This window comes from Cyprinodon tularosa, unplaced genomic scaffold (genome assembly GCF_016077235.1).
Source record: "Cyprinodon tularosa strain WSP-4 unplaced genomic scaffold, ASM1607723v1 ctg56, whole genome shotgun sequence".
NCBI classification, from domain to species: Eukaryota; Metazoa; Chordata; class Actinopteri; order Cyprinodontiformes; family Cyprinodontidae; genus Cyprinodon; species Cyprinodon tularosa.
In genome coordinates this window covers 1,261,348-1,284,153 of record NW_024039296.1, presented here as the reverse complement: position 1 = coordinate 1,284,153, position 22,806 = coordinate 1,261,348, and the positions used below count along the sequence as shown (strand labels likewise).

The following is a 22,806-nucleotide window of genomic DNA, read 5'->3' as shown; positions in this document are numbered from 1 at the left end:
CATATCAGGAGACTTCATTGAGAGAAAAACAAAAAGCTCAGATTTTTATTTCTCTTCGTTGCTTCCATTATCTACTTGGTGTGAGAAAATTGTGATCAAAGATATTCAGGCATGCAGAACTGCTCCCTGGATGAAGTGAAGGGAAAAAAAGGAATAATATTTATTCTTTAAAGATGTGACTTCACAAATCACCACTTATAAAGAAAAACAAAAACCTGTATGCTTAAACAAACCCATTTGCTTGTCAGCTCTAAGCCTTCGCTTTGCGTTAAGAAGTGAATGAAAAGGCTCATTGTGTTGGGAATTTCTGATCCGATCCAAGGTATTGGCTCATGGTTCTGGTGGAGGCATTTTTCAATTCTGGTAGAGGGAGTCACTGATTACAATCCTACGACTATATCCCTGCTGTTGGTGCTGCTGCTAATAGAAGCGTGCTTCTATAAGCTTCTTTATATCAGAGATTTTAGATGCAGGCCGTTATATTTTATTAATTTTTTGGCTGATATCAGACCCATCTCTATTATCCAATTCACACTTGGACATCCCATGCCACACTTCATGTTTACGAAGAATGAAACCTTAAGGTGCAGTTTTCATTAAAAACATAAAAACTTTCTCTCTTAATTTCAAAATTTAATTGTTTTTTTTTTATGTAAGACAAATAAAAAAATGTGTTTTCTCTATCAAACAATTTTCTTTGCAGCAAGCAAGCTATGCCACTTTTTGGTAAATAAACAGACAGATATTAAAATAAACAAATCCAGCCAAATCTGAGCGCGCAAGATTAATTGCAACCATACTGAGATTTTTAATCATCAATGAATGAGACATGATAAGCTAAACCGATACTTTAGCAAACGCCCCCCGATGAATATAACATGATGATCAGCTCATATATTAAAGCAGATGATAAGGTATATAGATAAAGGCTTATCTGACTAGCCTATTTGCCTTCATTCAGTTTTATTTACTTTGTAAACAAGCTTATGTTGAGGTGACATGTTTCTTCTGCTTGTAATAGGTATATTACTGAGAGTATCTCGAATCCTCGCTTCAAAAACGTTTAACTGTCCATTTAAGTCGAAAATATGGGGCTAAATATTATTAGAAAATCTTTTAATGGAAATAAAACACAAAAATTGCAATGGCGATTTCATTTGTAAGATATGCCCTTTATTCTTCCCTCTCTTTCTCATCTGTGTTTCCTACACTGACCTCTAGCATGTAGGGCAATCTCATTTGCATCTGGGGTAAGCATCTGCTGCTCTGCGGATGTCCAAATTGTGAAATAACAAGTTAGGATGTAAAATGCAACTTCATAAGACATGGGATATATTACCCAACTTTTTGCAATCCAATCATTCCTTTTGAAATACTAATATTGCACACAGTGTTTTCTCAATTACAATTCTTTTGGAATATATCTCACCGGCTTCACAATATCGGTGTTATGGTACAAATGTAAATAGATCTTAAATCAATTGTTATGCTGTTTGAATTTAAAGATACTGAGAGTTCACATACATTAGGACTCAGATAAATCTCCATCATATCAAGTGAGTAACAAAACAAAACAAAAGTAAAATGCCCCATGAAGACAACAAATTACTTATTGAAACAGAGTGCAAGGCTGCAAAATATACAGAACCAGTTATTGTCAGGATATCAGGGTGTGCTACAATGCACTTGCAAAGGACTGCTTAGATGTAATAAATGATGGACTATGTTTCATATTGCATGCATCCAATATGTTTGGTCAGTAGAATGTATGTTAACTACTGTTTTTGAATATATATTCCTCATTCAGATATTAAAACTTACAGGTAGGGGTAGGGATATTCTAATATCATTAAAAGAGGAGGGAAATTTAGCTTAATCACAACCATAGGTGAAATTCTTACCTCTAGAGTTGGTAGCCATATCTGCTACCTTCTGAAAGGCATCTAAAAATGCCACAGCTGCCAGAATAGTAGTCCTGCAAACACAACCGCCTGTTTACTGCATTCTGATGTCACATTAAGCACTGTATAGTTTTCACCTCTGAGGTTGAGAGTTCACATGTACGACTCCTCACCTGAGTTGAGAGTGCAGCTTTGTGGCCTTGGCACTGAAATCTTCCCACACTGGGTAGGAGCTCTGGTGAGGAAAAAAAAAAACACTGAAAAGTTTGGCAACATCTAAGGAAGGACATTTATGTGCAAAAGTATATTCCATTAAAAACACAGACATCATTTTTTTATCAAAGTAGGAAGCCTGTTCTTATTATTCTTTTTAATCTGTAGCATTGTGGTTGTTTTAATGTGCTTTTTAAATGAATCTATTGAAAGGAATCTGTCTGCTGCTTACATAATAAGGTCAGACAGAGGCTCTTCAATTACTTTTTTCTTGTGCAGGTCAGATGGACTTGTCTTTGAAGAATCTGGATAAAATTTACCTTTGATAATCCTAGTCTGCTTTGAGCTTTAAGTCCAGAAACCAAAACCATAACACATTCAATGCTAGATCCTATTAAAGCAAGAGCTTGAGCCCTGGAGAAAAGAGAGGGAAGGCATAACCCCAGTGTGACTCTTTGATGGAGATGAGCCAAAAAAAGAAGGGTTACACGATCTGACTATATATAGCCAAGATGCAATCTGGTAAGTGTCTCCCTCCTCAGCGCTTCTGGTGTAACCCCTATTCTGGCATTGACAGAGGTTAACTCCCAGCTTTTCTTGGATAAAGCATTTCCCTATGACAGTGATTTAGAGGCTATCCTCTTAAAAAAATATATAAAATTTGCTCTGAGCCTCCCAGTCTTGCTGTTCATGCTCCGCTTCAACAGGTGTCTAATTAGTTTGTAAGGTTTGTGGCTCCCAGGGGCAGAAAGTAAGCATTAAGACAGCTGAGAAACCAGGGTGAAAGAAGAGGGCAAAGACATGCACACCATCCAGGAGAGCATGCAAGGATTAAATAAAAGCATTATCCTCATTCCTCAAGGACAAAATCAAAATGTGCCACTCAAATCTGATCGAACTGCTGATCTAATTCAGATGAGTCACTGCTGTCATCCTTTCACCCTTTCACTGACTGTTCTATCACCTCCCACTCCTTTTTATTTCTTTCCCCTCAGCTTCGTCAGACTGTTATATAACCAACAGACCTGTTTGGATGAAAATATTTAAGGGACAGTTTCACATTTTTGAAGTTCTGCTTTGTAGAAGGGCTTTAACTAGTGAATTAGTTTCACTTTTAAAAGCACATCTATTGTGATTTTTTATTTAATCTAGTACCAGTAGATTAAATCATAAAGTATCAAATTCTTTTAGATCAAAAAAGGGAAAAATGCAATTTAGCCCCCTTTTACACGTTTAAAGATGTATTTCTACACACCTATGTGCCCTTCTTCTTGCACTGAACTGCATGAGTTATAATTTGCAATACACAAACATAAAGGTAAATGACTTTTATCACTTAATACAACTGCATTTGGCTTTTCCTTTATATGAAACACACACAAACACTATAATTCGCTCATTTAAAAAAGACAAATGTGTTTGGTCCTGGTTTCAGATAGGCCTGCTTCAAGGCATCTTTGAGTTTTTTGTAGTTCATTTGTTTATTTCAACAGTTTTCTTCCCCTTTATTGAAACCATGTTTATGTTTTTTGTGTCTGTAATTAAGTTCAGGAATTATGAAGATAGTATAAATGGTCAGGTCACATAGGCATTTTACCTAAATTACATATAATTTTCTAAAAACTGTGTGTTACACCGTATTTCCATCATCCATACTTCTCAGCCTTTATCTGGTTGATTCTCATAAAATAATTGACAAAGATCATTGGTTATATACCAACATTAATTGACCTCCTTGTGTCAGTATACTTCTAAATATAAAACAAATATAGGAAAATATCCTTACAAAAGGCAATGGGTAGATAATGGATAGCAATCTAATCTAAATTGTTGGTTATCAGAGCAGGTATAATATATTCTCCTTGGTGGGTATGAAATTAAACATGCATTGTTAGTATGAACCATCCGACTAAAGATGGCAAGCAATAATCACAAACCCTATTTGCAATCCACCCTTGCACCACACCTATTGTTAAATTAGTCTGTATTGTTATCTGTTTGTGAAAGGTAACCATTTGTCTAATTTAGTTTAATTCCCTCTCCTCCCCTATTTTCGAACTGGTGCAAAGGCGTCTCACCTATAATCATACATTACTGTCATGAAGGCAAGACTATATCTGGTTTTCATCTAAAACAATAGTTTTGTTCACAAAGCAGTTAAATCGTTGTCATACTTCTACTTATCCTGTACTTGACTGTCAGTAATGTACTGTTTGAGCTTTAATTTAACTTTTATCAGCTCAACATTCCTCACTGTAGCCAAATAATGAGATCGGAGTGTCCTTATTGTATTTGCATGATGCTTATGCACTTTACTTGTGTTTTAGATAACCTTACAGAGATAGCATTTACTATCTTATGTCTAGAAGACAACTGTTTTGGTCTCTTTAGCATAAATCCAGATTGGTTATATCTGGTCGTTGAAGTTAACGTCAAGTTTGAGTGGTTTAATGACCCAATTTAAAACTGCTGTTTTTGCTAAAGCAAAAATCATTGAATCATTTTCAAAGTGCCCTCTCATTTGCATCGGATGGTTATTAATGGGAATAATAACAACCATTAATCTTTGTTTTATGACAAGAGTTCTCACAAAGTAAAAACATTACGAAATCTTCCCTAAAAAGTAAAATTGTATTAATATATGATACTAGATTCTCTCATATCTTTGTGAGTTTCTTATTTTCCATCAAAAAATTGAGTAGTCCTAGAGTTGGTGTCTGTAGAAAAAGTTCATGCATGAAACCCCTCATAGGGCTGACTGAAACAACATTGAAGAAACATCTACTGCCTTCAAACAGTTTGTATAACAGGTTTTTGGGAACCTGCTGGAAAAAAACAACTAATTGTGAAAGAGCTGGAGACAGAAGGAAGAAATTTAGTAAAGCATAAGGTAACAATGCAAAAGGTTGTGTCTACTAGGAAGTGTTGGCTATTATGGTTCCTATTTGTTGTTAGTCTGAGTTTTCTGTTATCAGTTGTTTTGTTTTTATTTTCCATTATCTTCAAGCATTCTTAAGTTACTCTCTGTTGCCCCCTTGTGATTGTTTTCTTTTCCCTTGGATTCCCTCTTGCCAGTTCCACCCACACCTGCTCCCCATTCAACTCGTTAGTCCATCCTTTGTTTGGTTGTCCTTAAATACTCCACCTCTGCAGTCACTCAGTGCTGGTTCCTTCTTGTTGCTGTGTTGTCTACTCAGCTCGTCTCTCCCCGGCTCCTCAGACTCGTCTTTACCCTGATGTCTCCATGATTTTGGTTTGTTTTGTATTTTAAGCTGGATTTCTGGATTTCTGCCTCCGCTGATTTTTGGTCTGCAATTAAACCTTTCAGAACACATCCCTGCTTCACTTGTCTCTGCATCTGGGTCCTCAAGCAACCTCACCACCCATTGTTGACAGAAGGAACCAGCCAACATGGACCAAGCAGAGTCAAACTTGGCAGGAAGCATGACACACTTCCTGGAGAACTGTCGGTTCACACTGGACAGGATTGCCACTCTCAGCCCTCCCTGGAGACGGGTATGTGCTGCAGCCGACCTAAAGAAGATTTTAACCCCCCAAACAACTCTCCTGTCATCCCTAGGATTTCTGGACATTTTAGAAGAGGTGGAGTGGAACCACAAGGCGGCTTTAGCCCAGCTATTAAATAAACCTCCTCCACCTCAACCACAATCACCTGCAGCAGCTGCCTGTTCAACCTCTGTTTCTCCCCTGCCAACTGCTCCCTCCAGGCGTAAGCGTCGCCGGGGGAAGAAGTCCACTCCCTCTCCGGCGGGTCAGTCTGACGCCTCCTCTCCCTCTCCGGCGGGTCAGCCTGGGGCCTCCTCTCCCTCTCCGGCGGGTCAGCCTGACGCCTCCTCTCCCTCTCCGGCGGGTCAGCCTGACGCCTCCACTCCCTCTCCGGCGGGTCAGCCTGACGCCTCCACTCCCTCTCCGGCGGGTCAGCCTGACGCCTCCACTCCCTCTCCGGCGGGTCAGCCTGACGCCTCCACTCCCTCTCCGGCGGGTCAGCCTGACGCCTCCACTCCCTTTGGTCAGCCAGCTGCTAGACTTAGCTTCCCCCATAACCAGGTCAGTGTCTCCCATAGTCTCAGTCGTCACCTTTATGACAAACAGCTAGTCCCATCTTCGAAAAAAATCAAACCAGGTCCACGTATTACACCCCCTGCAGTTAGAGCTCCCCATATTGAGGAGTCTCAGTTAAGGCACTACTTTTATGGAGAGAGGGAAGATCTTTTTCCTTTCCTGCCACCTCCATCAGCTCCTAGCCAGCCAGTTTCCCTAGCTCCAGTCCCCCTTAGCGGTCCTGTTTCCCTAGCTCCAGTCCCCATTAGCGGTCCTGCTTCCCCAGTGCCTGAGCCCATTAGCGGGGCAGCTTCCCCAGTGCCTGAGCCCATTAGCGGGTTGTTTTGCCTAGCGCCAGAGACTCCTGAGCCCATTAGCGGGTTGTTTTGCCTAGCGCCAGAGACTCCTGAGCCCATTAGCGGGTTGTTTTGCCTAGCGCCAGAGACTCCTGAGCCCATTAGCAGGTTGTTTTGCCTAGCGCCAAAGATTCCTGAGCCCATTAGCGGGTTGTTTTGCCTAGCGCCAGAGACTCCTGAGCCCATTAGCGGGTTGTTTTGCCTACCGCCAGAGGCTCCTGAGCCCATTAGTGGGCCGTTTAGCCTAGCGCTTGGGACCCCTGAGCCCTCTCAGAGTCATCCTGATATCCCTGAGCACACAAGTAAAAGGCTCTCTAAAATAAAGCTCAGCGGGCACTCCAAGCCTCCACGGCCCCTCAGCGGGCGCTCCAAGCCTCCTCTGAGGCTGTTCCTGTGCCGCAGTCGGCGGCCCCCTCTGAGGCTGTTCCTGTGCCGCAGTCGGCGGCCCCCTCTGAGGCTGTTCCTGTGCCGCAGTCGGCGGCCCCCTCTGAGGCTGTTCCTGTGCCGCAGTCGGCGGCCCCCTCTGAGGCTGTTCCTGTGCCGCAGTCGGCGGCCCCCTCTGAGGCTGTTCCTGTGCCGCAGTCGGCGGCCCCCTCTGAGGCTGTTCCTGTGCCGCAGTCGGCGGCCCCCTCTGAGGCTGTTCCTGTGCCGCAGTCGGCGGCCCTCAAGGTTCCTGCAGAGTCTGTGTCTGAGACGGCGTCCCCCAAGGTTCCTGCAGAGTCTGCGTTTGAGACGGCGTCCCCCAAGGTTCCTGCAGAGTCTGCGTTTGAGACGGCGTCCCTCTCCAAAGGTTCCCCTTCTTCAGAGACAGTGTCGCCGGTGTCCTCCAGAGGCCCACCTCCGTCCTCCAGAGGCCCACCTCCGTCCTCCAGAGGCCCACCTCCGTCCTCCAGAGGCCCACGGCCGGCCTCCAGAGGCCCACCTCCGTCCTCGCCTCCGGCCCCACGGCCGGCCTCCAGAGACTCTGTCACCTCGCCTCCGGCCCCACGGCCGGCCTCCAGAGACTCTTTCTCCTCCCCGGCCACACGGCTGAATTCTAGAGACTTTAGGTTGCCCTCGCCCACCTTTTGTGGGTTGTTTTGTTTTTGGTTTTTTGCCCTCCTTCCTGGTTTCCCCCTCCGCCCACCCTGGGTGGGTTGTTTTGTTTTTGGGCTCCAAGAGCGTCTGGTATCCGCCCTTGAGGGGGGGGGTACTGTTATGGTTCCTATTTGTTGTTACTCTGAGTTTTCTGTTATCAGTTGTTTTGTTTTTATTTTCCATTATCTTCAAGCATTCTTTAGTTACTCTCTGTTGCCCCCTTGTGATTGTTTTCTTTTCCCTTGGATTCCCTCTTGCCAGTTCCACCCACACCTGCTCCCCATTCAGCTCGTTAGTCCATCCTTTGTTTGGTTGTCCTTAAATACTCCACCTCTGCAGTCACTCAGTGCTGGTTCCTTCTTGTTGCTGTGTTGTCTACTCAGCTCGTCTCTCCCCGGCTCCTCAGACTCGTCTTTACCCTGATGTCTCCATGATTTTGGTTTGTTTTGTATTTTAAGCTGGATTTCTGGATTTCTGCCTCCGCTGCTTTTTGGTCTGCAATTAAACCTTTCAGAACACATCCCTGCTTCACTTGTCTCTGCATCTGGGTCCTCAAGCAACCTCACCACCCATTGTTGACATTGGCCTAGTGGTCAGAGCAGTGTGCTTGTACTCTGAGAAGGTTGCAAGTACCACACTGCTCCCCGTGCCAGCACAATGGCAGCCCACTGCTCCCCAAGGGGATGGGTTAAATGCAGAGGTAAATTTCAGCAATGTGAGATCAATAGAAATCAATTATTACTTTGGAGCTTCTTATGTGTCTTGTTGATTAATTGAAGGGCTCTTTTACAGGTTTTACTTCAACTGGGATGGTGACAGTAGAGAACACAGTTAAAGGTTCATATAAGATCCTTGCTCAAATAAAAAAAAAAAAATTTCCTTTGTATTTTGGTATCAGAACAATATTTTAATTAAACAACAATAAAAACTGCAATACCTAAACAAACCAAACAACATGTATAATTTCAAACTGAAAACATGACAGACAAGTAAAGAGGTATGTAAAACGAAAAAAATAATATAGTATTTTTGTAGTATTTTCTGTTGGTTTCGATATTGGCTTAGTTTTCTATATTTAAAATTTTAAACCGTTCCCCTGTTGTTAAAGTACCTGTTACCTCCACTTCCCATGGTACATGAATGAAGACCTACAGGTGCTGGTCATAAAATTAGAATATCATGAAAAAGTAGATTGATTTCAGTAATTCCATTTAAAAAGTGAAACTTGTATATTATATTCATACATTACATACAAACTCATATATTTCAGATGTTTATTTTGTTTAATTTTGATGATTACAAATGACAACAAATGAAAATCTCAAATTCATCATATCAGAAAATTAGAATATTGTGAAAAGGTTCAAAATTGATGGCCCCTGGTGCCACACTCTAATCAGCTAATTAACTCAAACCACCTGCAAAAGCCTTTAAATGGTCTTTCAGTCTAGTTCTATAGGCTACACAATCATGGGGAAGACTGCTGACTTGACAGTTGTCCAAAAGACGACCATCGACACCTTGCACAAGGAGGGCAAGACACAAAAGGTCATCGCTAAAGAGGCTGGCTGTTCACAGAGCTCAGTGTCCAAGCACATTAATAGAGAGGCGAAGGGAAGGAAAAGATGTGGTCGAAAAAAGTGTACAAGCAAGAGAGATAACCGCACCCTGGAGAGGATTGTGAAACAAAACCCCTTCAAAAATGTGGGGGAGATTCACAAAGAGTGGACTGCAGCTGGAGTGAGTGCTTCAAGAACCACCACACACAGACGTATGAAAGACATGGGTTTCTGCTGTCGCATTCCTTGTGTCAAGCCACTCTTGAACCACAGACAGCGTCAGAAGCGTCTTGCCTGGGCTAAAGAGAAACAGGACTGGACTGCTGGTGAGTGGTCCAAAGTCATGTTCTCTGATGAAAGTAAATTTTGCATTTCCTTTGGAAATCAAGGTCCCAGAGTCTGGAGGAAAAGAAGAGAGGCACTTCATCCACGTTGCTTGAAGTCCAGTGTAAAGTTTCCACAGTCAGTGATGGTTTGGGGTGCCATGTCATCTGCTGGTGTTGGTCCATTGTGTTTTCTGAGGTCCAGGGTCAACGCAGCCACATACCAGGAAGTTTTAGAGCACTTCATGCTTCCTGCAGCTGACCAACTTTTTGGAGATGCAGATTTCATTTTCCAACAGGACTTGGCACCTGCACACAGTGCCAAAGCTACCAGTACCTGGTTGAAGGACCATGGTATCCCTGTTCTTAATTGGCCAGCAAACTCTCCTGACCTTAACCCCATAGAAAATCTATGGGGTATTGTGAAGAAGAAGATGCAATACACCAGACCCAACAATTCAGAAGAGCTAAAAGCCACTATTAGAGCAACCTGGGCTATCATAACACCTGAGCAGTGCCACAGACTGATCGACTCCATGCCACGCCGCATTGCTGCAGTAATACAGGCCAAAGGAGGCCCAACTAAATACTGAGTGCTGTACATGCTCATACTTTTCATGTTCATACTTTTCAGTTGGCCAACATTTCTATAAATCCTTTGTTTTTATTGGTCTTCAGTAATATTCTAATTTTCTGATATGATGAATTTGAGATTTTCATTTGTTGTCATTTGTAATCATCAAAATTAAACAAAATAAACATCTGAAATATATGAGTTTGTATGTAATGTATGAATATAATATACAAGTTTCACTTTTTAAATGGAATTACTGAAATCAATCTACTTTTTCATGATATTCTAATTTTATGACCAGCACCTGTACAATATCTACATTTAATTGTTTGCATCTTCATAAACAAACTGTAAACTGTAAATATAACAGTAATACAACTTTAATAGGAAATATTTTCATAAAACTTTAAGATAATTTGAGACCAGAGAGATTTTGAGGCAGTAGAAGCCACTTTTATGTTAGCAGCCCTCAGACTTCCATTATTCTAAGACTCTGGGACCAACTAATCTGAATTTATACTAGATAAAGAAGCTGAGAGGGTTGTCTTCTGATGGTAATCAAGTACTATCCCTTTACATCTGTAGAGTTCAGCACGTCTTTGGAATAAGACATCTGAGTACTCCAAGGGAACAGCACATGCAAATAAGGATAATCTCTGTCCGGTCACTGTTCAAAATCAAGAATGCTGGCCTACAATGCTGATGCTAAAAGCTGGTCATGCATGCTTCAACTGCCCAAAAAGAGAGACAGCAATGAGGTCAGACCTTTTGTCTCAGGCCTTGGACATTGATGCTGTGCTGACTAAGGGCTTCAGCCCCATTCATCTGTGCTGCTTATCAATACAAAAACTGCTTCTGTCGGAGAGCTCCAGCATCCCTCTGGTCCTAGCATAACCATAACACAAAGGAAAAACATATGAAACTAAGTAAATGCTGCCAATAGCTGAAAGGTCATTTCATCTGAGCCCGATGACTGAGCAGACTGAAAATAACCTATCTCCATGGTATAAGGTCCCATGAGCTTTGGATCAATAAAAAAATCTTTGAGCCTCAATGCTAGACCTGATTCGTCATTTGTTTGCTTTGCTGAGCGCTTTGCAAGCACCATTTGGGTCCTAAACAATGAGATGGCAGGGAGCTGCCTGCAGGCCTGATGGATATGTTCACACTTTCCATCTGTTGATGAGAACAACAAGAGACCACCCTGGAACAACTTCCTTGACTTCCCCCAATACACACAAATACACACTTCCAAAAGTAACTCCTTCTTATGAAAATATAACACATATATTCTTTAAAAGACTGCTAACCTATTTACCACAAATTATTAACAAGTTAAATCAGTTAAATGACCAATGCCCCTCGTTTGAATTAAACACTAAAACACCATATTGTGAAGATGATTTAATGGCACAAGGCCAGACATCAGGAAGCACAATCAATAACCTCTCATGCCTGTTTCTGCTGGAGAGGCTGAGGTGATGAAAGTTTTATTTCCTTTCAGTCCATCCTGCCCTGATTAGAATAAAGAGGGAGCAATATCTGGGGTCAAATGTCACACCATCACTTCCAATGGGATAACTCATTATTATGCATTTACTCATCTTCTTCCCTACCTTTTGTTTTTGAAGAGGACACAGGAATTGTTGGGATATTGCTATGACAACTGAAACAATTAAACTGGGTAGGCTAATTATTTCCCATTAAGCATGCATCTGGGCAGTGTGTGTTTGGTAAACAGCATGGCACACTGGTTTTGAGTGTTGTGGCAACCACTTGCCTCACGGACCTGCTGCACATTATGCAAATAACACAAAGGGAAACATGTCTCATCCCTTGGCCTGTCCTGCAGCGGTGTTTCATGTGGGATGTGGGGGAGGACCCGGTGATACAGACAAAGGCAGTAAAAAAATAATATGCGCATGCAAAGCCACTGTGCAGAAACAAGGGTCAGATCAAAACCCCAGTTTAATTAAATAACTGCGCTTTACCTTCATGTCGTTCACGATGGCCTGGAATAATCCACCCAGCGCTCCGCACTCCTTCTCTACAGACTCCATGGTGTCCAAAACAAACAAACTAACTAAATAAAGCTTTAAGAGAGTAGAAAAAACTGTGCGCGGATCCCGAGGTTCAGCTTTGATCACTCATTAATCGTGCCGATGCTTGTTTGGATCATCCGAGGATGCGAAGCCGCGCAGCCATGGAGCGCACACACAAAAAGAAATCAGCGGCTGGGGGCCACCGACTGCTTTCCTCTCGCGTCTCGCTCGGTGGAGTGATGGAGCGGTCTGGTTTGGGACTAAAGCCGCCGGGAAACGTGGAGGACAGACGCGCGGTGGCTCCTCATGATGGAGGCATAAAACGATGAGAGCGCAGGAGCAGGGGCCACCACACGACGGGAGGACAGGGGGGACGCGGAGGAGACGCGCTCTGTTGTTAATGGCACAGCAGATGTCTCGGAGATGGAGTCTGCCGTAATACGATCCATGGGAATGGAAAAGGGGCAGGTCAATTTTTTTTTCTTTTCTGGGTGAGGAGGAGGGGACAGGGTGAAACACCCCCCGCCCTCCTTTCACCCGTAGCAAACAAAAGTAAAACCCTGTTCTCCAAGGGAACATTTTCCTGACATGCAAAGCAGGATTTCCTCCTTATTATGTGCGTATTCAAGCACGCGCCTGGTAATGCTCAGTTGCGCCTCTGTTTTATTCTTAAACATGTTAAAGGATACAGGATTGCACCAATCACCTAAATAAACACAGCAAGGTGTTGGAGACTTTAAAATTAGGCCTTTTTTTATGAACCACAATAAATGTATTATAAAATATTAATAACAACAGGTAATACAACTGTGATAAATGATTAAAGGTGATCACTAAGGGGACACTGAGTATCTGCTCATTTTTTTGGTCCTTGTTCTTCTAGGGTGTGAGAGGCTAAACATTTATATTTCTCTAGCTATGATATGGAATAGAAGTGGGATGATCCATATATGATTTTATATATATATATATATATATGACCATTTGCAGAACTAAAATATCAATCCATCATACCTTTGTACCTTTCTTTTAAGTGTCAAAACTCAAGGATTGTAGGACTTAATATCCATGAGTCTTTTATAAATACTTTACTGTGTTTATTTTTTAAGGTGAAAATATTTCCTGTACATCTCAACATTAAAACGAATTTGTTGGAGTGGGTAGTACAACAAAGTGAAAGTTCCAGTTTACAACATAGGTGCAGAGGAATAAATAAAAACAATATATATATATATATATATATATATATATATAATTACATAAACAAACTTAGGACTTTATTGGATCAGTTTTTAGCATCTTTAGTTGCTTTAACACTCCTGCTCATGTAACGGGGTTAAGACATTAAGCAATACGGTTAAGTAATTAAAATGGCTGAAATAGATCCAGCAGATGCACACATTGGGGAAAAAAGACCTTTTAAGAGTAGTTGTACTGTAACTAAAAGGTGACTTGAGTAATATCATTGTAAAAATTGCTATTCTTACCCGAGTAAAATATTTGGCTATTTACGTGCATATTAATTCAATATGCATACACTTGAATGGACTGGAGCTTCCCCTATTGCCTTCACTGCATATTGTGGGGATATTGTGGAAATAGCTGGAAACTGTTGGACATTGAAATCAGTATAAGTATAATTTTTAGCAATAGTATCTTCAACAAAATATTGACAGAATGAATATTGAGCCTATTACAAAAGAAATGAAAGCACAATAAAGAAACTGGACAGAAAGAGGCAACAATACGATAGAAAGACAAAATTTTAAAAGAGCACTAGATGTGTTCTACAACTAACAACAATCTGCTGACTTCCCAAAACAGAACCCAGAAGTAGAGTTACAGAGTAGAAGGCGTTTCTCTCAAATAAAACACCTGGGTCAGGGACAACGTGTTCCTCTTGGGGGAGAATTTGTTGTGTCCCAAAAGGGAAAAGCATTCTAACTTTTGTCCTTGGATAATTTTTTTTTTAAAACATAGAGTGGTTATGCTAACACAATCCAGTAAAAAAAAAAAAATAAATTAAAAAATTCAGTTATATTTACCGTAATAAAAAAGCCACACATCCAACAACTCTGGATCACATTTATCAGATGTGTACTAATTAACAAAGAGGTAATTTTTCAGAAAGAGTTACAGGCAATAATATTTATAATTTCCAAATTTTAATGACTTCTATTTAAGATAGAGCCACAAGGTCACCACACAGCATTCCTGATCCCGTCTACCCTGTACATCTGCCACACACACTTCCCTCTCTCATCCAGCACAAAATTAACCTTAATGTAGAGCATTTCACAGCCCACAACTTCAGTTTACATGATTTTTTTAATGTGGGAAATGTCTGCCATGTATCTCTTTTATCACGTCATCCCTCCAACGGGTCATGTCACCAAAGTTTATTCACAAAGCAATTACAGGGTCAGTAATTATATCCTGTTCTCTTCCTACAGAGCAGGGGAACCCTGTCTTTGCTTTGGGTATTTATAGAGTAACCAAATACTGTCCTTCCTGTCATAGAACTCATAAAAAAATTCCCGAGCAATAAAAACAGAATACAACAGAAACATAAATGGTCTAAGAATAACCTCAAATAAATCAGAATCATGCTTTAATTTTATAAACTACATTTAGATACTATGCCTGGTTTGGTAACTCCTGCCCACGTGGACAGACATGAGGTAGAGAGACTGAGACTGCAGCCCAGACTTTTTGTGCTCTCACCACAGGATTAAATGGCTTCTCAGCAAAAGCAGCTATAAAACAGAAAATATCTCGACACAGATGCTGACATTCCTAACCACCACTATCAACCTCCTCTCCTGGAAAAAGGGGGATCTAATCTGTTCTCTTCCATACCCCTGATGTGACTACATTAGATTGTTTTTCTTATTTCTGAATGGGTTTTAGATAGGAAAATATGCAAAGGTCTCTGTTTCAGCTCTCTTTTCCTCCACTGAGGCTGAACAAATGAAAGCAATCATCAGCCCCAAACACATCAAGCTGGGCAGACCGACAGGATTTTAGAGGCTTATATAACTGTATGTCATGGTTTAGCTTCGGGGTACACTTACATCTAATATTGTACAACAATATGTGAACAATTCTAAGCCCTTTTTAACACTTCGTCTTTCACCTCAGTGAGGCATTTGGTCAAATACTTCATACCACAAATGATAACATTTTCTGCCTTACCTATTTTATCACTTTATAACCACAAACTTCAAAATACTTATTGGAATTTTATGTGATAGACCAACACAGAGAGAGGAATAATTGAGAGATTAAAAGAAAAAAAGACATTTAAAAAATATACTTTTGACAAATGAATAACCATCTGAATGCCTTTTTTATCTTGAAAAAAAAAAACACAAAACTGCACCACAGCATGGTAGTGCCACCACCCTGTTTCACTGTTGGGTTTGTCCATTCTGGGTGATGTGGAGTGAGCTCTCCACATATGGCAGTTTTCGTGTGAAGTAGAAAGCTGGATTTTGGACTCATTTAATAAGACCACCTCATTCAATACGTTTGCAGCCTCTCTTACATGGATTATGGCAAACCAGAATATTACCTTAAGGAAGTGTCCATTTAGACTTTTTCTAGCTGCTTTTCCTCTAGTGTGTGACTATACAATAAATGATAGTCCTTTCAATGGTTTCTTCTATTAAAGTTGTGGATCTCTGCAGCTGTTGCAAATTACCATAGTTTTCTTGTATGTTTCTCCAATTAATGCCCTAATTTCATGGCTTTTATTGTGTCAATATTTTAGGTTTGCGATCTGCTTCAGTTCTGGTTATGTTCTCCCTGCTTGTTCCTAACCAAGATTGTGTCACTAAAGCTTTTCCCCTGAATACCTTAATCCCGTGATGTAACATGACCTTCAAGAATATTTTACTTTTAATGTGGTATAAGTAAGTACAAATTATGAATTAAGTATAAAAATTAATGCAAATGTCTTTGTTGTTAGTAAACATGATGTCATAGTGTTATGCAAGTAAAAAAAAAAAAAAAGTTTGAACATTGTGGTAAGCTCACCTGTAGGGGTTCGTACATACCACAGAAATGGCTCTGGTTCCCATTAAGAAATGGACAAACATGCTGTGGATGTGGACCGAAAGCGGAGACGTGGTTATTCCAACGCTGCAGACATTTCTGCGGCTAAGTTTTAGTCTTATTTTTCCACCATGAAAGCCTGTCACTTAAGAATTCATTTTATTGAATAAATTCAAGCTGTTGTTCTCTATCTAGCAGGGAACAGCAAACTTTTAACAGCTGACTTTTAGGCCTTAACCTATCAATCCATTTTTATAAGGAAAGCAGGAAGTCTGGGTCCATAGTTTCCATTTGCTGAAATAGACTGATAAACATTCTTTCAGTCTATGATTGATGATCCTTTTTACTTTTCCACAGATGTCTGTGATATTATTGTTTGTGTCCTTTCAGCTGATCTCTTACTCAGGGTTCGCCACAGCAAGTCATTCATACTTGCTTGTCAGACTTGGCAAAGTGTTAACCCAAAACAACTGGGATTCAAATGCAGGTACCCTGTGTGCAGTCTGCGGAAACTCCATTACTGTAATATTATTACATTCTCAAAATATTTGTAATTATCCCTCATAATGAACATTATCAGGGATCTAAGAGCTAAAAAGGTGTTCTTGACCAGGGTTTAGTCCTAGTTGAGGAATAATTAGCTGAAAGTAATTACATTCCAGTGAATTCTTTAAACATCTTCGAAAATATAGAAAAAAATAAAGTTTGACTTAAAGGACTTTTTATATGATCTTAGACAGATGAAAATATTTTTAGTAAGTGTTATTAAAGCAACCAGGCTGTTTGAGAAATAAAAAAAACAATGCATGAATTTTCCAGCTTAAATAATTCTTTATTAAATTGCTCTTTTTTTATGTAAATTACCTCTCAGGTCTATTTTAAACCCATATCCAGTTATAAGAGTTGTGGGATTTGCTTACTGCATAGTAATGAGGCTAACTACTAATAGCAATAAAGGCTGCTAACATATGTTTCTCTGCATGTTTTTGCAATCAGACACTGTGGCAACAAAGAATAAAATATAATTAAACAGAAATGGAATAAAACGTTTTTCCTGGATTTAAGACAAGTGTTATTAGCTGGAGGACTGACTTATAGGATTTGGATTTTTGGTTGTGAGAAACCTGGTTTCCATTTCATTACTACAAAATGTTTGAAGTAATTTTAAAGTGTCACATTATGCCATTCGATATTCATTAAAAGTTTGTAGGGAGATTAGCAACTTTTAGCTATTCCATCATATTGGATCAATTTTAGTGGCAAAGATGGGTTAATTTCTTTAGTCACAAAAGTTAATAAAAAAATGTACAATAGGTCTCTTGAGTTTTGCTAACTGATTTGTTCTTTTTTTTTTTTTATAATGATAGTGGTGGTTCCCCTCCTCAAACCACCACCTTAACATGGTGGAGGGATTTCAGTGCCTGCATGATCCCAGAGGCTAGGTTGTCCCGGGCTTAAATGCAAACAGGCTCTTGGTGACCGGTCAGACAAAAAGCGGTTAACAATGTCCCCGGGATGAATAAAAAAAAAATCAATACATGTGAAGTTGTCCAGTACAGCAGAGCAGAGACCCAACATTTGAGACAGGCCTGGGGTTGGGGTTCATCTGCGAGCAGTGTGGCTGGGTTCTTCCTCTTGGGGCTGAGTCCTGCACAGCCTGAAAGTATGAGGCAAGGCCATCCCCAGTGAGCTCACCACCAGCAGGGGGAACCATGTGGGACCAGTGCGACGAGGATTTTGGGGAAGTCAAAGGGGTAGGCCTTTTGACCCAATACGTGGGCACTTAGACCTGTTCTTGTGTAATGGAATGTCACCTCGATGGCGGTGGGGATGATTCTGTGCTTTTGGGGGATGTGGAGTGATATGGACTAGAAATAGTCAAGCTCTCCTCCAAAGTAAGCGTATGGTCTGGAAACCAACTCTTCGGGAGAGCAGGAGATCAATAGAAGGGTTGGTGTGGCTGGTCCTATAATGCAGACGCTGCATGGTGCAAAAAGGCAAAGCTCTCAAAGCTCAAGCTCGTGAAGGGCTCTCAGTAGTGTCACTTCCCCACATCGAAAGGAGTCAGCTGAGGTGGCTTGGACATATTTTTCAGATCCCTCCCTAAAGGAGGTCCAGAGCAGGGGCGTTGCTAGGCACAAAGCTTTACTGGGGCACTGGCCCCCTAGTGCATATGCCCCTCCTTCCATACATAAATACAGACAAGCACACTGCCCAACCCTGATACATTCCTACCAAAATTACCAGTTGAGATATTAATGAGTATAAGAGCATATTTGTTTTAACAAATATGAACATTTTCAACATTGCAGCTATAAAAAATAAGACATCAACAACTTTAAAAATAAAAAGTTTCCTTATACACATTCTGAAGTAATCATTAATTCCTAGGTTTCCGAGTTTTAGTTCAGGGGAAAGTTTAACTCAACCCGAACTAAGTTTTCCTTTTATTTTTTGAGCATTAAAGTGTACCTCCTATTTTTCATTTTTGCAAAGTGGTCAATCACTTGTGACTCAGCTTAGAAAGTTCTTCCTTTTCAACTGATAAAATAGCAAGATGATGGAGCCTATCTTGTCCCATTGTGCACCTCGGCCAAGTGTGGAGCCTTCTCAACACACTGAATGACCTTTCACAACTCCATCTGTAGACTGGGATTGTGAGGGAGATCTGGATGACCTGCTTTAGTGTTGGGAATATGATGTTATCAAGCAAGTTGAAAACACACTGCATATCCTTGATAACAAGGCTTTCTTTTTTAACCAGGAAAAGCTCAAACCATTTTGAATTAAATGAACGTTTTTTTACTCCAAATTTGCCCCAGGGGATAGTGGGACAACTTCACTTGTTTAGGACCATCATGCTTTCCCCCTAAGTCCCTAATGTCCCCTTCTTGTTTGTGGAAGCTGGTTGTTGCATCCTCATCACCTTCATGGTCCTGTCTCTCCTGTCTTTCACCTGTCTCTTGCCAGTCAGTCTCGCCTCCTCCTCCCTTTCCTACTCCAGCACCTGCATTCTCATTCTCTACAGCAAACATAAAAAAAAACGCAAATTTATAATTATGTAAATATCTATCATATTACTTATAACGTTCCTAATGTAACTGGTTACATTAAATCACTAATTCATTACGGGACCTTACCTCCCTCTCTCTCATCTTGTTTTACTGCTTCCCTGTCTCTGCTTCGTGTGAGGAATTTCCTGCTATCCATCTACAAACCAATGCAGTAATTTTCAGTTAGTAGCCTATAAATCATGTGGTTTCACTGGGAAAATAATAAAAATGACAGGTAAGAAACATTACCAGAACTAAAAATGCGTCGTGGCTGCACAGTGTCCCATCCAACTCAGTTGAGAGCGGCGTGTTAGTTTACCTGCAGTTCATGCAGTGACATGCGGTGACGTGGGGGCGCTAATACATCCTCAATTTGGAGTTACCAACACACTTGCTGCGCATTTGAGTAGAAATATACGTCTCCTTCCGTTGGAAATATCTAAATTGATGCATTAAAAAAATGTAATACTGTTGCAAATATTCATGAGATTTATACTGGGGCACAGCTCATTTATACTGGGGCACGTGCCCCAGTAAATGGGGTCTGGCGACGCCGATGGTCCAGAGGACCACCCAGGACATGCTGGAGGGACAATGTCACTTGGCTTGCCTGTGACTGCCTTGAGATTTCAGCAGCAAAGCTGGAGGAGGTATATGCGGAGAGGGAAGTCTTGAAGTCTTTCCTGAGACTTGTGCTTTTGCAACCCTATCCCGGATGAAGTGGAAGACCACAAGAAGAGATGACGCAACAATATTAACAATTCTCAAAGTGTGTACAGAGGGGCAAATTAAGAATTTACTCAGCGGTTGTGCATTTCTCCTACTTAGAAAGTTAAGTCTATACTTTTCATCATAGGTACGCTTTAACTATGAGAGACAAAAATTATGGAATTAGATTTTGGGTTCCAGATTATGGAAGATTAATAATGGTCTTGTATGTCTTCCATTTTCTTTCAATTACTCCCGCAGTTTAATTGTTCTCAGCAGCCTGCTTGCCTATTGTAGATTCACTCTTCCCAGCCTGGTGTAGGTCTACAATTTTCTCCAAATTACCAGTTTGTGACAGGTATCTCACACAAATATATGATACTTTTCTTCCGTCATAATTTACTACAAATAAATTATTTAAATATCCTACCATGGAATTTCCTCGATTTTTTATAACCTGGTCTCTCAGAATTGAAGTCTACCTATGACAAGAATAACAGACTTCCCTTATCTCTAAGTAAGGACAAGTTTCACACTCAGTGGCTTTTTTTGCCCCACTGTATTTGTTAAGGGAAAAGAGCACATGAACAAACATAAAATAGTTAAGAACAATAATCTATTTGTAAAACAACCGACTTCCATTATTACTATGTTCCAGGAAGAGCTGAGAATCTCTTTAGCATATGAAAGGAATCTCTGAAAGTGGCCAGAATACACATGTCAACACATAACAGTTCCATTTAAAGTTGTCCTCAGAGAACATTGAAATCTTTGGTATGCATTCTTTACATTGCTTGTTCCATTGGAGTCTCTTAACAACTGTTGGGAAACAAATGAAAAGGGTAATGTAATCTAAACTTCTTTCTTGTGGACTTAATTATCCAATGCAGTCACAGCTGTGAATCTGCCTAGGATTCAGTGACATTGATTTTATTTTTAGTGTAAAGATATTTCCTTACCTTCTTCACAGTCTGTGAATTTTCCTCTGTGGGTCCTTGTCTCATAATGATAGTAAAAGAGTTAATAACACATGTTCTACGTGGAGAGGGCTGAAGACAAGAGGATCCACACAGCCACAGAGATGTACAAGAAAAAAAATGCAACAAAATAAACATGCATCTAAAAAACATTGATACAGGGAAAGCTTAATTGATTTAATTTCCTTTGTCTCAAACACAGGAAATAATAGTATCCTATTAATTATTAAGTAAGCAAACCGAAAACTAAAAGCGCTTTCACCATATGATCATGGAGATGTCAATTTACTAGAGCAAAGTACAATGTAGGTTAGAAGTTTATATACTGTTATCATTGGCATAAATATAATATGAATATAATTTCTTTGAACTCAGTTTGTTTCTCAGGGTATAATGATATATTTAAAATAATGTGGTAAATGTTATCTATATTATATAATATAATATTATATTATAATTATATTATATTATACACTATAACACCCCAAAGAACCACAGTAGCTAAGGCCCGACATGACCCCGAAACTACTGGAAGAACAGAGTAACTGTCCTTATCAGAGCAAGTTTTCATCTGAATGGTCTGAGAAGAAGCTGGCCATAAATAATGCTGCTTCAAAACAAAATCTTTAAATCCTGACTGATATTTAGAAATACTCATGTGAACTAGCACCCTCCTCCCAGAATAACAGCTTAAAGTTGGATATAACTGGATGTTCCAACAGGTCAGCTAAATACTGTATACTTTTATATGCATTTAATGCATTAGGTCAAATGCACCAATAAAAATCCATTAAAACTTCATATTTGTGCCAATGAACTTTATATTGCTATTATAGACTCAATCTTGCATTTGGAACCAAATAAACATCCAGAGTCATGTACAGACTTAATGATACCATACCAAATGAATAAATAGTGTTGCATATAAGAACCTAAGATATAGAGATGGACAAGAAATTGATTGCTTCTTACCTCGCCGCCAAGCAACGCCTCTGTCAGTTTTTCACTATTGAATCCTTGAATCAGTGTATTTTATCCATAGGAAGGACCTGACACGCCATATTTGAGTAATAAAAGTGAGTAATAAAAGCCCTCTCACTCCTGACATTCCTTTTTGATTCATTTCAACTCAAACTGATGCTCTCTGATGAAGAAAACGATAAGGGCTAAAGGTTCAAGTGTATTTATCACCTCTTCAGCTATCAACATTCCTGTCTTTGCAGAGAGAAAAGACAGTTTCAAGTTCACCCCATGTTATTTTCATCATATTCAATTTGTCATGCAGAGCAGTGAAAGTTGAATATGAGTATGCATCCTTGATTCTGAGAAAAGACTGAGAGGATCCTATGACTGTAGTGAGATCCACAGAGATGTGCCTCCCCCTGACACATAAAATAAACACAGTTATAACTGACATTCCAGTCTAAGAAAGGAGGGTGACCCAGGGCAGATCATCGTTTGAGGATTGCTGCCATTCCTCACAGGCTCCATCTGAAGTCAGTGTTTAGAATCCTGATCTGTTAGTTGTCTGCATGTTGGAATAATTTTTTCACATTTTACTATGTGCCAACTACACGTGTTAATGGGTCATATTGGGCATTTATGTAATAGGCCAAAATGAAATAGAGCATTTTGATGAATCTTAAGAATTGTCCATATATTCTTTATTTTTAGAAGAGTTACATTAATCTTCCATGAAAAGAACAGCTGTCAGTTTTTTTTTCTACCAGCCTTGCTTTCCTTGGAACACTGGAAGTTCTGTCCACTTTGCCTCCAGTATTTAATTGGATTTACCTTGGACTTTGACAAACATTATAGGTTTGGTTGCATGTCTTGTTGCTATCCTGGAAGATGAACCTCTAGTACGGTCTTAAATTATTTAGAATTGTTGACAACTCATCTTGT

At 40.2% G+C, this 22,806-nt stretch overlaps 1 protein-coding gene across 4 annotated transcripts in view; it reads right to left on the bottom strand.

Moving 5' to 3' along the window:
• The window catches only part of mtss1la (MTSS I-BAR domain containing 2a), a 48,596-nt gene extending 36,028 nt beyond the window's left edge, over window positions 1–12,568 (bottom strand). For 2 of the 4 annotated variants that reach the window (XM_038305524.1, XM_038305525.1), the window contains exons 1-3: window positions 12,057–12,568; window positions 2,075–2,136; window positions 1,902–1,975 (exon numbers count right to left, since the gene is read on the bottom strand). In XM_038305524.1, coding sequence (XP_038161452.1) covers window positions 1,902–1,975; window positions 2,075–2,136; window positions 12,057–12,125 — 205 coding nt within the window. In that variant the 5' untranslated portion in view covers window positions 12,126–12,568. The remainder of the gene's footprint in view (window positions 1–1,901; window positions 1,976–2,074; window positions 2,137–12,056) is intronic. The other 2 variants (XM_038305522.1, XM_038305523.1) reach the window with 1 other exon arrangement.
• Window positions 12,569–22,806: the final 10,238 nt, after the last annotated feature.